This window comes from Mercenaria mercenaria, chromosome 16 (assembly GCF_021730395.1).
Source record: "Mercenaria mercenaria strain notata chromosome 16, MADL_Memer_1, whole genome shotgun sequence".
NCBI classification, from domain to species: domain Eukaryota; kingdom Metazoa; phylum Mollusca; class Bivalvia; order Venerida; family Veneridae; genus Mercenaria; species Mercenaria mercenaria.
Genome location: NC_069376.1, coordinates 26,872,340 through 26,889,883, shown reverse-complemented (window position 1 = coordinate 26,889,883; position 17,544 = coordinate 26,872,340). Strand labels below are relative to the sequence as shown.

General features: G+C 35.7%; 1 protein-coding gene across 1 annotated transcript; it reads right to left on the bottom strand.

Moving 5' to 3' along the window:
• Positions 1–773: 773 nt before the first annotated feature.
• Positions 774–16,479, bottom strand: LOC123561226 (zinc finger protein 208-like). Its single transcript, XM_053526477.1, has 10 exons — positions 16,376–16,479; positions 15,051–15,256; positions 14,316–14,425; positions 13,853–14,027; positions 12,121–13,274; positions 9,992–10,168; positions 8,971–9,123; positions 7,225–7,358; positions 5,442–5,626; positions 774–4,053 (listed from the first exon to the last, which is right to left on the bottom strand). The coding sequence occupies exons 2-10, from the start codon at positions 15,247–15,249 to the stop codon at positions 3,488–3,490; spliced, it is 2,853 nt and encodes a 950-aa protein (XP_053382452.1). The 5' UTR covers positions 15,250–15,256; positions 16,376–16,479; the 3' UTR covers positions 774–3,487.
• Positions 16,480–17,544: the final 1,065 nt, after the last annotated feature.

The following is a 17,544-nucleotide window of genomic DNA, read 5'->3' as shown; positions in this document are numbered from 1 at the left end:
CCTTAAATTTTTAAGGGATTTTGGTTACATTTTCTTCCAAGACGTACCTGTATTGAATAATTCCAAACAAAGAATTTAATTTTTGAAGTAATTTTTCCTATGTACGTAGACAAGTGACCACTGGGATGGGGCCTCTTTTCAACCAAGGGGCATAACTTGAACATCTCGGCAATGCTACATGCCAAATATCAAAGGCCTAGGCCTTGAACTTTCAGACAGTCGCAAAGATTTTTAAGTGTTTTTTTTTCCCTATAGTATTATAGTTTAAGACATCCAATATACATGTTACAATTTTCACAATGCACATAATAAGTCTATATAAAACTTGGGACTCCCAGGGACATAATTTGAATAATTTTGGTAGAGGACCACTAGGCAATACTACACACCAAATATCAAAAGCTTACTAGTAGGTTTTGTGGTTTCAGACAAGAAGATTTTAAGTTTTTTCCTATGTAAGTCTATGTAAAACTTGGTACCCCCAGGATGGGGCTTCTTTTCATCCCAGGGGCATAATTTGAATAACAGGACCATTAGATGATGCCACATGCTAAATATCCTTCTGTGTGTTCTGTGTGGAATTCAGTTCTTTGAACAATTTTGAAATGGGGCCACCACCCAAGGATCATTTCTGTGAAGTTTGGTTTAATTCTGCCCAGTGGTTTTGAAGAAGAAGATTTTTTTAGAAATTGCTGATGGACGGACGACTAACAACACAGGACGGACGCTGAGCGGTCACAAAAGTTCAGGTGAGCTAAAAATGAACATCGAAATTCAGAAAACAACTTTTAATGAACAATATTAGTGAACTATATTCATTAACATTCAATAAAAAAAAACAATTTATACATTAATCCCAAAACATGTAGTCGGACAGCTGTCCAACTATTAAATCTCACAAGAAACATATAACTTCATGTAATTATTTCATCTAAATGATTAAATTTATCACACCGCAAAAACCGAGAAACTGCATTTTTTTATGTCAATACAGTTCTCCCCTTTTTGCATTTAGCTGATGATAACTGATCGAAATAATGATGAAAACATTCAAGTCTATATTCAATAATATCAAAATTATGGGTTATCAAAAAGTATTTTGGTGACACCATTCTAAATAGAACAGAACATACCTTCCAAATATGTCATTTTTTCAGAACTTACCCACTTCAACAATAATCACAAGAACATTTATATTATTTATACGCACTTTGAGAAATTCACACAGGCCTCTCAACAATATATGATTGGCATCGTGTGAAAAATGACTACATACATACGATATTCCTTTGGGAAATGATGTTGGTATCGATACAGTAAACATTTTCGTGGCATTTTGTCTATGTCTTAATCACCCATTACAGAGGTAGGTTTTAAAAACATTAAAATGATATCTGTTTCATTGTTTTTTAATCCCTTTCATATAGGACGCCAATTACTACATATTTAGTTTATATACCAATATTCGTATATATGTATAGATACAATAATTAAACACGAAGGAATCTTGATGTATTCAACAGCTAACATATACAAAATGACGCTGTTGAATTTCATATCACAAAAAATAAACACCTTTTCACAACATTATTTTTCGTTCACTTAATGATTTTGACATTGTACAAAATTTCTCAACAATTTGAATACTGGTAATCAGCAATTATTGTGGATCCAGAAAGCAAGGCAAATTGAAGTAAACTTTGAGGTTAGGTCTGAGCAAACTCAAGAAGTGCCAAAGTGACTATTTCGCCAAAATTGCCACAAGCAAGAGCCCTGATTTAGTAGTCCTACACATATGATAAAAAAGGTCATGGTGTAACATCATTTATGCAGATAACGTGTAATAATTCTTGAACATGGCATATACAGAAATGAAAATCATCCTACATTCAAACGCCATCTTGTGTAAATTTTCTAAATTTTGAATAATTAAAGGGCCACAACTCTGAGCAACAAAGACTAACTGATTATTGAACTTTTTGAAGATAATATGCTCATGAACATTCTAAGATTATTAAAAATTGGGTAATAACTGCTTGAGTTATTATATTAAGAAGACATTCAATTTTCCCAATTCTTGGTAATTCAAGGGCCATAACCCAAGATCCAGCTGGTTATCAAACCTGTCTGAGAAATTATGCACATAAACGTGACCAAATTTTGTAAACACTGATAAGAACTACTCCAGTTAGTGAGTGTACAATGTCAATTTTCATACTTAAGTAATTCAAGGGCCATAACTCCAGAGCCACTCAGACAATCAAACTGGTTACCAAACTTGGCTCAAATATTAATAAACAATGTGACCAAGTTTGGAGAAAATTGGATATAAAGCACTCCTGTTTAAGAGCTGATAACTTTACTGGATGCCACCCGTCTACTGCAAATGATCACATAATGTGTCCCATTTCACAGGTGTATAAAAATGCTGTCACCTGAAATAATTCTAAGTGATGCCTTCAAATTTTGGGGATCTCTTATTTGACGGGCAAATATCTCAAAAATAAGCACATGGACCTATAGATATATTTTTTGACCACACAACAGAATATACAGATTTTACAATTCTGAAAAACAGCGTTAAAATCTACATTGTAGAGATACTTCCATCTGCATTATGAAACTTGTATGGGGTCAAAATTACTCTAATTGATCACTATTTGACTTGCAAAACTTCAAGCAAACGACCGTCTTTTTAATCTGCAGGATGTTCTTTAAATAGTATATTCAGAAGAAATGAAAAATCAGCATTTCATCAAATTCTATATTGTAGAAAAAAACTGATCCAAATAATGCAGAATTACTTATTTTATTCTTTACATTGGTGTTAACTCTTAAAAGAGGTTACACTGTACAAGCAAGTAAATTGAATGCCAAGTAATAACAAGGAAACTGAATGCATGTCAAGTAATAACAAGTAAACTGAATGCATATCAAGTAATAACAAGTAAACTGAATGCATGTCAAGTAATAACAAGTAAACTGAATGCATGTCAAGTAATAACAAGTAAACTGAATGCATGTCAAGTAATGACAAGAAAATTAAATGCATGCCAAGTAGTAACAAGTAAATTGAATGCATGCAAAATATTGACAAGTAAATTCAATGCATAACAATAAATGACATGTGTATTCAATGCATGCCAATTAACAACATAATTATACATTCAATGGATGCATGTCAAATAACAATCACTATAAAACTAATTTTCAGTCCTCTAACCCAGAGGTCAATATTTCTAATGAGCATTTTCAACCAGCACATGATCTTACCATTCTTTTGGTGGGCACCATGCTGCTTGCTTCTTCAGTTTATACACAACCAAACTTAATTTTTGCAAACATAATTACATATCAAAGACATCCAGAGCATCTTTCTAAATGAATTCAAAATGCTACAGATTTAACAAAACATAAACTGATGTATAACATTAACAGTTAACACTTTGCAAGTGGTATCACAACACAGAATGTATAAACCATTTAATTATAAAGCTATGTGCAGTATATTTTCTGAGAGTTCTGACCGTTCATCTTCGCTAACTTCATGTGACAGTTGAACTGACGACAATGTGTTGAGAAGTGAAGCATAATGACCTGATGCACGTGCCATTCGTGCAGCTGTAAGCAAATCATCGTCTCTTAAATATGTCACTTCCTGACCTTTATGCACCTGTTTCACGTGTTTACGTGTATTTCCTCCTGTAGCGCATCTGAATGTACAATATGGACATTTATACGGTTTGAAGCCTTGTAACTGATGCTGTACACGTATATGCTCGTTCAATTTTTGAGTAGTTTTGGTCTGGTAATCGCACTGCGTGCACGAATACACTTTATCGGAATGTACCCACTGTTTGTGAGAGCGTAACGTATTTGCCGACACAAACGATTTATTGCAGATCTTACACTCGTAGTTGCGAGTATTCGTGTGTCCATTCACGTGTGTCTGGTAGCGGTACTTCAGTATGGAGGTGAAAGGGCAATGAGGACATGAGAACAATTCTCTCTTATCATCTTCAGCACGAACCTTGTGTACATTGAACATATGAGCTGAAAAATATGTTAACACATTTACTATATTCTATTTCAAATAGTGCACTTATATCAGCACTAACCGTGTGTACACTAAACATACGAGCTGAAAAATATGTTCACACATTTACTACATTCAATTTCAGATAGTGCTTTTATATGAAGATGAACCTTGTGTAAACAGAACATAGGAGCTGATAACAGGTTTATACATTTACAACATTCAATTACAAATCATGCATTAACATCACTGAAAAGAGGTAGGCAACATTAAAAATCTTATTTTGCTCAGAAAAGGTCTTTGTAGCAGAGATGAAGAGAAAAAGCCCTATATAACTCAGTTTGGAGACCAGTCTCTAAACTCTAGAATCTGATTGGTTATTACAGAGCATAAAGTGGAAACTGACCAATGGCAGACTTGTGTTCCGAGACTGGATTTTAAACTAAGTTATACCTGATATACAGGTCATATGACTCCCTACTTGTAGCAAGTGAGCAGACAAGTATAACTGAATATAAAAAGCATTTGGTACTTTTAAGCTAAATTAAATACCAGTTAAACATGTTCCTCACAATTAAGGTTATCTTCTATCTGCACAGCCTTATTATAGAAGGTTTCAGAAGATGATCTAAGGAGAGATCCTTAATGTTTTTCTCAATTCCATCTTTAACTGTATTTTACTATGAATATAGAACAGTCCCACCCCTTTCTCAATTTGACCAAGTCAGACAAAATCCCCCCATTTGATTTTGTTGAATAAAAAGTTTAAAATTAAACAGAAACAGACAGAAATGAAAAATTTACAATTCTTAAGATAACAGTTATCAGTCCTAAACATTGTATTGATTAACTCTGTTGCATCTTTCATTTTTATAGTTTTGTTTTTGCTGAGTTTAACATCATACCACCACAATTATAGGTCATATGGTGACTTTCCAGCTTTTGATGGTTATATATGAGCCACGCCATGAGAAAACCAACATATTGCATTTGCGACCAGCATGGATCCAGACTTGCCTGTGCATCCACACAGTCTTGTCAGGATCCATGCTGATCGCTTTCAAAGCCTATTGCAATTCGAGAAACCGTTAGCAAACAGCATGGATCCTGACCAGACTGTGTAAATGCGCAACCTGGTCTGGATCTATGCTGGTCAAAAATGCACTATGTTGGTTTTCTCATGGCATGGCTCATATAATTTATTGCAGGCATCTGGGTAGAACCACTGAAAGTCTTTAAGTTATTGTATGGCTTCCCAACGTAAAAGAACTCTATGCCCAAAGCAAGATTTCAAACCCATACTGGTTAGGGGCAAGAGATTCAAAGTCAGCGACCTGAACCGCTCAGGCCACGGAGGCCCTAAAGATGGAAATAAGAGGTATTTAACATGCAAACTGATACATACTGAAGAACGTAGACTTTACAGCTGTACGGTATGAACAATATTGGCACTGATAATTTCTCTCATTGGAATGTTTGTTTGTGATATGGGACTGCAGTTCGTGTTTCTCTCCGAAACTCAGACCACACACCTGACACAAGAACGGACGTATACCAAGATGCATCTTTGCCACATGCTTCTCATGAATCCTGAAAAAATTTAAATCCATTTTTTTTACAAAAGTATCTTATCACATATTATATTAAGTTTACAGCTAAACCTGCTTTAGTGTCCACTTGTATTAAACAGCAATTTGCCAGATAGACTTCTTGTTTTAATTTCAATTTGAATTTAGCAGACACCTGCCTCAGTCAGCCAGACAGTTTTGCTCCCTTGGCTGGCTGCTTAATTAAATCCGTTAATGGATTCTTTAGCACAGAACACAACCAAGCAAACTAATAGCAAACTGACTTTGACCGAGACTGTTCTTACACCCGCTAAGAAACAGCTTAAGACGAATTCTAATTTCGCGCAAACGTGAGGAAGGACTGTTTTGCGCGGGCTTTAATCCGCGCATTTTCAATTTTAGCAATGAAAAATATAATAAAAAATAATAATAGCGCGGTCTTGAATTCGCGCATTGGTCCTAGCGCGAAATACGTGAAAATTCATCCTACACGAGTAAAAATGATTTCACAGTTAATTGAATGGACTCCATGATTCCAAAGGACCAGAAAATATAACAACAAGCAGGTTTGTTTGTATTTACTATTTTCAGCTGACAAGAAAATAGGATGAAATATCCAACTCCAGTTTTTATCAGCCTTCAACACCAAGCTCCGATCTCACAGCTAGCTGGAAGGCAGCTATGTGGGTAAGGTTACGGCTCTTATTAGAGGCAACATCTATGTTAATACATTAAAGCAAATTTTTATGATTTATAATGTAAAATGAGATAATGTAAATGAGCCGCGCCATGGGAAAACCAACATAGTGGGTTTGCGACCAGCATGGATCCAGACCAGCCTCTGGTCAGGATCCATGCTGTACGCTAATAGCTTCTCTAGCTTCTAATAGCTTCTCTAATTGCTATAGGTTTTGAAAGCGAACAGCATGGATCCTGACCAGACTGCGCGGATGCGCAGCCTGGTCTGGATCCATGCTGGTCGCAAACCCACTATGTTGGTTTTCTCATGACATGGCTCAAATATCTTTCAAGCATTTGACTCTGGGTTTGTTTCGAAATCACAATGATACTGTTTAGGTCATAAGACAACTTCTCAGCTTAAAATGGTGGAGAAAGACACTCAAGAAATTATTTTATGCAAAAGTAGGCACCAAAGTAGACCACTGATGTTACGCAAGCCAACTGGATGACTTTCTAACCAGACGACTTGAGCTAGGTGAGGGGTAATGACTTTTAGGACTTTAACAAGTGGGCCAATATAATACTAAATTACATTGCTATGAACAGTATTGAATAAGGTAAGTTTCTTTCAAGTTAAATCAGAAGTTTTTAAGTGCATTTAAAGTGTTATTTATAAAAGCATTATAAGTTAGAATAATGTGGGATAATTATTATTCGTAGGGAAATAATCTTCATGGATTTGGTGGATGTGTTAATCTTTGAAATTAAATCAAAACAAACAAAACTAATTCCATTCTTTGTGTTCAGAAATCCATGTGTTTCTGCCCCTAAAATAACCAAATTAATATGTCTTTTGCCAAAACAGCTAAATTTTATGCAAACAGAATTGAAATGATTTCACAGTTTATTGAGAAGCATAAATGTGAAATTTCTACTTACGACTTAGTTTTCAGTTTACTGCCGCAGTATTCACACGGGAACAGCTTCTCCGTAACGTGTTTACTCTGGTGAAGTTTAATCGCTGTTGAAGCATATGTCTTGTAACTACAACCTGGATGTTCACAGTAAAATATCTGAAATGTCCAAATAAACACCATTTTGTTTCACTAATCATTAATGCAGTACCATTTTCCAACAAAATATCATGCAAGTCATAATGCTTACAGTATCATAATACAAACACAATCAATTCACAGTGTATAAATGATATAGTCGCTGGTAATAAAATCTGCCAACTGCCACTTCAAGAATTTCGCAAACAGGTATATACTGGCGATTTTCCAAAAACTGAAGTGCCAAAGCTAAGGTTCTTAATCTTTACTTCAGTACAATGACATGTCTAGATAAACATGGAAGTTTAAGCCGACTGATATTTTCGTGAATTTCTTGAATTAGCCAAATCTGTCAACATTTCCAACTTCCATGTTACAAACATTCCCATTTATACAGTATTACTGTGAAATCATCAATATTCATTGCAGACTAATTTTTGTTGATTTTGTGGTTTAGCCGATCCATGTAATGAAGTCCTGATGAACAGGCAAATTTTCCACTTTTATTTCACAATTGCTAGTATTTCAAATCTACAACTTCATGTTCCCCTGAAGCAGATCTTTTTTAGCTGAAACCATGCACTTTTATGCACAGGAAATTAAATAGTTTTACAGTAATTTTTTGTTGCTTGACAGCGAAACATATTTAAAATTAACCCTTATCATGCTGGACACTATTGGTTCTGCCTTTGAGACCAGTGTAGATTATAATCAGCCTGCACATCCATGCAGTTTGATCATGATCTGCACTGTTCACTATTCACTCAGTATCTTTTTGGTAAGCACCCCTTTTAACAGTTAATGGTACTGGGTACTGTCCAAATTGGAAGATGGACAAGTTCAATATAGAAATTTAGCATGGTAAGGGTTAAATCACTAAACTGTTTTAGCTAAAGATAGACTTAAAACTCTCATGAAGCAAAGTTTTTGAAACAGGATGCCCATACAGACCCAATCTGCTCATACGCTATTAGCTTTTGTATCATGAAACATGTACACCAAGTTCTGCAGCGGAGATATTGATGCGATTTTAGAAGCGGAATATTATCAAACAAAGCTATCAACCTTTTTTTTATCATATATGCATCTTAAATTTTACTACAAAATAAATACTATAACTTTGTTCTTTAGCCAAATTAAATTGAAAGTATTGCTTTTATTCTCAACACAAGGACACACATTAAAATGATGTTATCACATGTTTGATGCCACGGGGGTGAAATAAAGCCATCACATAAATTTGATAATACACTAGTGTTAATAAAGCTTTGACGTCATTTTAAGTATAGGCGACGGTCTATAATAGGTATAGAAAGAATGACGTTTCAGCAGAAAAAGTTTACATGTGATAAAAAGAATATTACATTTAAGTCTTTCCACATTAAATTTATAAAACTCGTTCAATGGAATAACTGATAAAATGCTCAGCAGAGCCTCACATTTTATTATTTTATTAAACTCGTTTAATAAATTTAATATGAAAAGACACTCATGTAATATGCTCTATATATGCAACCGATTATGAAATTTGCATGTCAATATGGAAAATTATTGACATTTCTGGTCTTATTTTAGGTACACAAAGATCAAAAATACATATGGATATTACAATTTACAACTACAAAATGCATACCTTGATATTATCATGTGGTACACCATGTTTGAAGTACTCATGTTTACGCAGTACTGAACCTTTCCTGAAAGACTTCGAGCAGTGTTGACAGTGAAAATTATACTTTCCCATAATGTGACACATAAACCTGTGACGCTTCATCAGCAACAGAACCTGTGTGCAAATATAAAACAAGAGTGGTAGACTGTTGCAAAAAACGCCCGTCATTGAACTTGGTCAAGATATTATGCCCGCAAACATTGTCACCAAGTTTGATGAAGTTCGGATGAAAACTGACTTAGAGAGCGGACATGCTTTTGGACGCTGACCGCCCACTGCCGCCCACTGCCGCCCACCCACCACGGGTGTTCACATAATACGCCCCGCTCTTTCAGAGACAGGTGTATAATTACAAATATAATGTTTAAATCATGTTCTATCTATTCTTTACCTATTTTTCTCTTCCAAGTTCAAGAATTGCATTTCTATCATGTGACCATTCCGTATTGGATACATTATATTCCCTATTGGACGATGCAATAATTTTTATTCCAAATCTCCATGTTAACTAATTATTCTAACAAGAGGTTTGGAAACACATAGGTTTACCCACAATGGCCTGCTTGAGGTATGTAGGTATTTTTGTACGCTGTGACCTTGACCTATAACCAAATGAACTCAAAAATAACAGAAATCTTATTAAAACTGACAGCCAAAGCATTCTTCAATGGTTTCAGTTTAGAGATTACTGTGACCTTGATCTTTGGCCTACTAACCCACAGAAAGTTATGGGTCGTCTATTTATCAGCTAGCAATCATGAAATAAAGTAAGAAAACTCTGCTTAAGTGTTCTCAAGATATTGAGCAGAAACCAAATGGTGTACGGACAGATGGACAAACAGACATACAGACAGAATTTTTTTCATATTAATTTCATGAAATTTCTTAGTAAATCAACCTGTCCAAAATAACAACCTTTGTACATCAAACTCATTCCAAATTTCCATTTATGGCATTCACTCTAGTGCAGTTATAACTGTACCTTAAATGACAAAGGACAATCCGTGCACTGGTATTTCAAGAAAGAATGCATCTCTGTGACATGCTCTTTCATCTCCTGTAGATTGTGGGTCTTAAACTCGCAAATCTCACAACCGAGACTGTCAGGTACACAGTGTTGTAACCGGTTCGCTTCCCTGGATGTATACCCGTGTTTCATCTGAAATTGTTTCCAATATTTTAGACGTGTATGATGATACTTTTACAATTTTTATACTAGTTTTCACATATGATATGCTTTCAGGTATATTTTGCATTTTTAGCTGTGATCAAAGCACACTCAACTGTTTGAAACCCTGCTACATAATACTAGCCTATACAAAGGCTTTAACAATTTATTTTTTTTAATTTGAAAAACAGGCTTAATTTTGTAAACTTAGGTCACTGCTAGGAAACGTGGGTCAGAACAGTCCTTTCTTGATGCCAATGATCTACATAGAGTTTGAAAGCATTCAGCTGAGTATTTCCTGAGAAACTTGCTTTTATCCAAAATCTTAACCAAAACTAGAGACAGTTTTTCAACAAAAAGAGGGCCATGAAGGCCCTGTATCACTCAGCTGACCTACTGACCTAATGATCATCAAGATTAACATTCTGACCAAGTTTCATTAAGATATGGTCATAAATGTGGCCTCTAAAGTGTTAACTAGCATTTTCTTGGATTTGAACTGGTGACCTAGTTTTTGAATATACATGACCCAGATTCCAACTGGACCTTGAGATCATCAAGATTAACATTCTGACCAAGTTTCAGGAAGATACAGCCTCTATAGTGTTAACAAGCTTTTCCTTTGATTTAACCTGGTGACCTAGTTTTTGACCCCAGATGACTCAATATCGAAATCGTCCAAGACTTTATTGAGAGTAACATTCTGACCAAGTTTCATTAGAACTGGCCCAAAATTGTGACCTCTGGAGTGTTAACAAGCTTTTCCTTTGATTTGACCTGGTGACCTAGTTTTTGACCCCAGATGACCCAATATCAATATCAAACTCGTCCAAGATTTAATTAAGAGTAACATTCTGACCAAGTTTCATTAAGATTGGGCCAAAATTGTGACCTCTAGAGTGTTAACAGTCAAATTGTTGACGACAACCATGACAGGCGGATGACTGACGACAGACAAAGGACACAGGGCGATCAGAAAAGCTCACCTTTGAGCACTTCGTGCTCAGGGAGAGCTAAAAATGTATGTCTCCAAACATTTAACACATAGATTTGATATTGTAAAATGCCACAAATTAAGGGCCAAATCTCAAGCGAAAATAGCTGAACCAAGACATTAAAATGATATACTAAACTAGGGTCACCATTGATCCCTTCTGTTCAGTTTGATGGAATTCCAACCAGTGGTACAGAAAGCACAGACATTATAAAATTTAACAATTCAAGGGTCATTACTCTGGTAAAAATCATTCAACCGAACATCATGATGATATGCACAGCTACATTTCACACTAATCACTCATGAAGTTTGATGAAATTCAGCCTAATGGTAGACAGCATGCACTGTAAATGCTGTACAATATGACAAATCAAGGGCCATCACTACAATGAAAATCAGTTAACAGGAATACACTGAAGATATGCATAGCTAGGCTTGACAATGACAAGTCATGTAAGGTTTGGTGAATATCTACCCATTTGTGTAAGAGAAGTTGCCAAAATATAAAATTTGATAAAGAAAGGGCCATAACTCCACAGCCGCACTGAAAATTACTGAACCAGAATATGCCCAAGATATGCACAACTAAGCTGGGCAATAATCCCTTTTATGAAGTTTGGTAAAATTCCTCCTGGTGGTATCGGAGCAAGTTTGAATCAAATCTGTTTAGTGATAACAGAAATAAAGTGCATCAAAATTGTTTTAACTTAAAATTTTAAATAAAAAGGGGGCATGATTTATGAAACAGTGGTAACAGAGATATAGCTGGGTAGGACAGTTCTCAAATATATTTATTATAGTCAAGCTGAAAACTTGCTGATGGTTACATAAGGATTTGGGAACAAAATAAAACTTGTTGAATCTAAGTTCATACTATATGTGTGAAGAAATGTGCTTTAAATATAACTGATTATTTTTTTGAAAACTCATTTATTTAACAGTTTACCTGTAAATGGTTGTTGAGTGCCCTGATTGTCCCTTTTGACTTTCTGCATTCTGAACAGACAAACAGTGGCTCTGGCGGAACAACCTTTTCCCTTCGAATGATTACACGTCCAGATGTGTCACCATGCATATTCTTCTTATGTGACTCCAGCGTGTACTGCGTCAAAAGCATCTTGTTACACGCCGTGCACTTGAACGTTCTTTCTCTATGCTTCTTCGGGTTTGCTTTTGATTTAGCTACAGAACCGCTGTTAGATTTTCTGTCTTTTGCGAACGGCACAAGTAGTTTCTGCATTGCTAATTTAACGGAACAATAACGTAACCAACTTTCAAACGGTCTTGCATTATTGCTATGCTTTTTTCGATGATGCATAGTAAAAAGACAGTATTTCGAAAATTTTGCTTTACATAATTTGCATTCAAATTTCAAAGACTTGTTGAGAATGCCCTGATTAATAATGCAACTGTAAGTATTCGATTTTTGTTTGGATAATTTAACAATATGATTATGCTTAAGCTGTGAGCAGTTTTTAGAGAAGTGTACACACAGTTGGTGTCTATGGAGTAACACTGAAGACATGAAAGTCTTGTTACAATCTGGACATTTCTTACTTGAACTCTGAGGCATGAAAATTTTGTGAAACCTTCGACAGCCCCTTTTTCTCTTCCTTTCTTGCCCAACTGTCTTTTCAATTTTAGAATTTTTAATTTTTGCGAGAATTCTTCGATTCTTATCTTCACTGGAACTCACTTTACTTCTGGTTTTAATATCATTTCTTTTTCTCACTTTGACCTTTTTCGCAGACTTAGTTTCAGGTTCATAATCTGGGTCATCACCATTTGTGACCTTTGCTGAATTTCTACGACCTTTGATCCCTGTAAATGCTACTGGCTTTTTCTTTTGTCTCGGTTCATTGTCCAGATCAACCTTCTTTGACTCCTCTAAGCAATTTTCAATACTGTTTGTTATTTTATCTTTTTTGGAACCTGACCTCGTTCTGTAGTGCGTGACCTTGACATTCCTTCTTTTATCTTCAGCAGATTTTCCCAACTGGTTCCCCTCTTCATGCAGTACTGGTATTTCCTGTTTTACGATAATCTCTTGCTGGTTCTGGTCTCCACCAAGTATATCATTATCAAACATCTCTGTTTGTCCTATGAAAACAAAACAAGAGCTGTCACTATTGGTGACAAATGCTTCCGAAGCATGCCCAATAATGCTACAGTTGTATGTGCAAAAAAAAATCAAACATCATTTCGTGACCTTGACCTAAGAGGCCTGGGTCATAAGCGTGACAAACCTTCTCAATACGAATAACATTTGTGTCAAATTATTTTCAAATCCCTTGATAAATGGCAGAGTTATGGCCAAGACAAGAAACACCTTTAACTGCTAAGTGTGACCTTGAACTTGGACCTTGGAGTTTGGGTCTTGTGCATGACACCTCAGATCATTATAGGGAATATTTATTTCATTAAAATGAACTCAGAATTTCTGCAGAACTATAAATAGGAACATTAGAATAATTTTGAAAGCTTTTAAGGCAGGGTTACCTGAACAAAGTAAGGGGGGAAATTAAATATCCTGCTTGTGGAAATGGAGCCAATTTGCGAAAACACAAAATGTGCAGTTACACTTTATATCAACACTGAAATATTACATATGTTTGAACCAGTCTTAAAGCCTGAATTTAAAGAATATCTTGCCACAGATCACAAGGCTGTAGACTTACCTTCCAGTTTAAACTGACTATTAAATGGGACAATTTCAACACTGGCCCGGCTCTGGGAATCGATAGTGGAAGGGTTGTCATGTGGTGCTAACACAGTCTGGTTGCCTACTTCTTGGTAGTCATGACTGGTTCCTTTTCTTGACTGTTTGTTCAGAAGCTCAAGAGCGTTGTACATCTGTGAAAAAAATGGTATGAAACATTGGAGAGACTTAACATTTATCCCGCTAAATTTCTAAAATGGCCTAGTCCATCACTCAGTTTAGGCTATACTATTTATTACTCAAAGGGGAGTTCACGGAAAATTTACTGACTGAATAGCAAACAGTGCAGACCATCATCTTTAAGTGTTATTGGGTAACAGTGAAAATTATAAAATGATAATCTCACTGTTTGCGATACAGAAAGTTACAAAAATGATGTACCGTTATATTTCAGTAATCTGCTAAAAAGCAAGTAATTTTACCTGAAGTAAAACAGCAGCATCCTGTATGTCCCTCCATCTTTCTACAGTAACAAATAGCTGCCCAGTGTAACAAAACTCCAGCAGGACATGAAGAGCCTCACTCCCAATATCTGTCAAATACAAAGAGTAAGGTGAATTCGCACTGAATGACAGTGTTAAGTTTTGTTTGTTTGTTTTGGGTTTAACGCCATTTTTCAACAGTATTTCAGTCATGTAACGGCGGGCAGTTAACCTAACCAGTGTTCCTGGATTCTGTACCAGTACAGACCTGTTCTCCGCAAGGAACTGCCAACTTCCCCACATGAATGATCAGAGGTGGAGGACTAATGATTTCAGACATGTCGTTTATCAAATAGTCACGGAGATCATAAGCCCTGCCCGAGGATCGAACTCGCGACCCCGCGATCCGTAGACCAACGCTCTTACCTACTGAGCTAAGCGGGCGGGTTAATGAACAACTAAAATAGGGAGAAAATTACACAATAATGGAAATAGTTTATGACATAAGTATAATTATTTCACTCAAGAAACTATGACTTAAAAGCTCACAGTCTCATATTTTAAATGGTATGGTTTAAAAATGTTCAGTTCTGATTGGAGAATGTAAAAGAAACAAGAAAGATATAGATATAAAAATGTTGCATCTTTTAAATTGACAAGTATAATACATAAAATATAGATAATATGAGTAGAAAAAATTCAGTTACTGCAAAAAAGGCAACAATTTTGACTCACCAAACTGATAACTAGTACAGTCTCCCGACTGAATACAGAGGTTATGTAAATGCCTAGAGGACGCTGTCAGAACAAGTCTGTGGGCTCGGAAAGTGATTCCATCCCTCGAGAAGATCTCAAGGTCACACATTTCTCCATCTTGGTACAGCTTGTACATGTGACGTTGCAGATCCTCACTGTGTCCCTCAGACATCAACATGTCTTATCTACAATGACAAGAAACTCTGTTGCAACATTAGATTATCAACAGAAAATTTATTTTTAAAACAATTCTAATGCGTTTGATGGAGGTGATATATATGAATCAACAGAAGCATTTTGCAGCTTATTTCATCAAATTTGACCAAGAAATGACAAAGTTAATTACCTCCTGTTCCGTCACTTGCGGCAAGGAAGCATAAATTATAGCTCTTTGCCTGCGGTCACATTTCAGCTCAAAGTGCAAAAATACACTTACAGACATTAAAATGTGCTACAAATCATAATAACAAAATAGTAAATGAACTCCTTCATCACTATGTCAAAAGTGGATAAACATCAAATGTGAGAGATAAATTCAACCTTTTGACACGAAACTGAACATTCAAGATTTGTCTCCCTTGATCTGATAAACTGCTAGTAACATTTTGAAAATGTGCTTTTGTTTTAGTTGCGATTAACAACACACAGGCATAATTATCTATACAGCATAATTATGGTGACTTTCTAGATTTTGATTGGTGGCAGAAGACCCAAAATGCCCTTTCTGACATTATTTCAAGGGTGGACACCTGATTAGAACACTACTCTTTCATAAGCCACTTGAATGGCTTCACATGAAAGAATTCTACACGGCTATTAGAACAGGCTAGCCGTCCAGTTACTTCTAACTAAGGCTATCTGTGCAGGTCAGTGTAAACACCCCGGGATACCCCCAAGATACCTTTATTTTCATAAAAATTCACCCGTATGAGAAGAGAGTTAAATAAATTGCTGAAAGGACATTTCAAAGGATTGTATGTTAAAGTGCAGAAAATTTTTAGACTTTTGCCAAATTTTTAAGTGTGAAATATCCAAAATATTATGAAAATGTGTGAAAAGTAGTAACATATATATGGCCAAAAACTTCTCCTTTTTGTCTTGAAACATCGAAAAATTCCCCTCCCTGAGGGTATGGGTACCTGTCCCCAAAAGTTGTCTAGTGCCCTGATGTTTACCCCGACCCGATCTGTGCCTGTCCGAAATAGATGCAACATTTCAAATGTCAATAAATGAGCTAAAACCCCATATTTAGGTTAAACTACTGATATCGATTAAAGGAATTTTACATTTTCCTCACAATTTACCTTCTAAACTGGCTTAAATTTAAGTAATATTTCAAAACTGTCGCCTAGAAAAAATTTTGATGCAGCATAAATCATGTCGATTTTATAGTTGTCTCCCTTGTGGTAAATATTGTTACGTTTATTTTGAAACAAGGTGCCGTAGAGTTTTGCTTACTTTGAAACAAACCGTGTGTACTTAAACTGTATTCTTCCAATTATACACGATTTGCATGAATAAATTGAGAAATACAAGTATCTCGTTGCAAATATGAAGTGACATTTGGGTAGCATGTAAAATATGAAGTTGAGTCGTGGAGTGGAGTGGTGGAATGGAATCTGGAGTCAATTTTGGAGTGGAGTCACTGGTGTGGAGTCTATTTTGGAGCCAATTTTAGAGTGGAGTCTATTTTGGAGTCAATTTTAGAGTGGTCACTGGAGTACATGGAGTCTCTGTAATGGAGTCAGTTTTGGAGCGGAGTCACTGGAGTGCAGTCACTAAAAAGTGGTCTCTTAATACTTTGATTGATAAAATGTGTCTTAAGACAAATGTCAATGGTCTCTAAATAAAAGTGGCCGACTGCATATCATGATCGAGGAATTTATTAAATTCTGCTGTTTGAAAGAGATTGCAGTGGTGTCACGGGGGAGGTGAGGGCATGAGAGTGGGTTTTAGCGCTCTTTGTGCTTGAGATTTATTGAAGAGAAGTTACCTGCACAAATTTATTGACATGTAACACAGTAATAACAAGTAATTAATCACTTAGGCCGAAATAGATTTTAGTTTTGTTGGCAAATAAAACACGCTTTTGAGTTTAGATGCGTGGTAATCTCATTACGACGCATCTGAACAGATAAAACGTGTTTTATTTGCCAACAAAGCATGCAAAACTAAAATCTATTTCCCGGGCATTTTATTGAATGAATTATGTAATAGGCCGTCAAACCTAACCTTCTCATTCGTAGATCATTGAAGTGTTCTTAATCTATTTTTATCTTGAAATTTGTAAATCAAGTCTCGTGCGCATTCAGTTTTTCTTAATATTACATTTAATTTCATTGAATGGCGCACGTGCAACGTCCAATGATTTTCTTTCTTTCTTTTGTTACAAAATTAATAAAATGGTCATTTCTTTTACGGACATTGCCGAACACTTGTTATGTTCCTAAATGTTACGACCAATGATTTGGCA

Bases quoted from the DNA above. Each gene is read 5' to 3' on its own strand.
- LOC123561226 (XM_053526477.1), bottom strand. From the start codon at position 15,249: ATGTTGATGTCTGAGGGACACAGTGAGGATCTGCAACGTCACATGTAC. The intron at 9,124-9,991 runs GTACAGTTATAA...ATTTGCACACAG, and splicing joins ATTGTCCTTTGTCATTTAAG to GTTCTGTTGCTGATGAAGCG. The intron at 4,054-5,441 runs GTATGTATCAGT...CATATTTTTCAG, and splicing joins TGTAAAGTCTACGTTCTTCA to CTCATATGTTCAATGTACAC.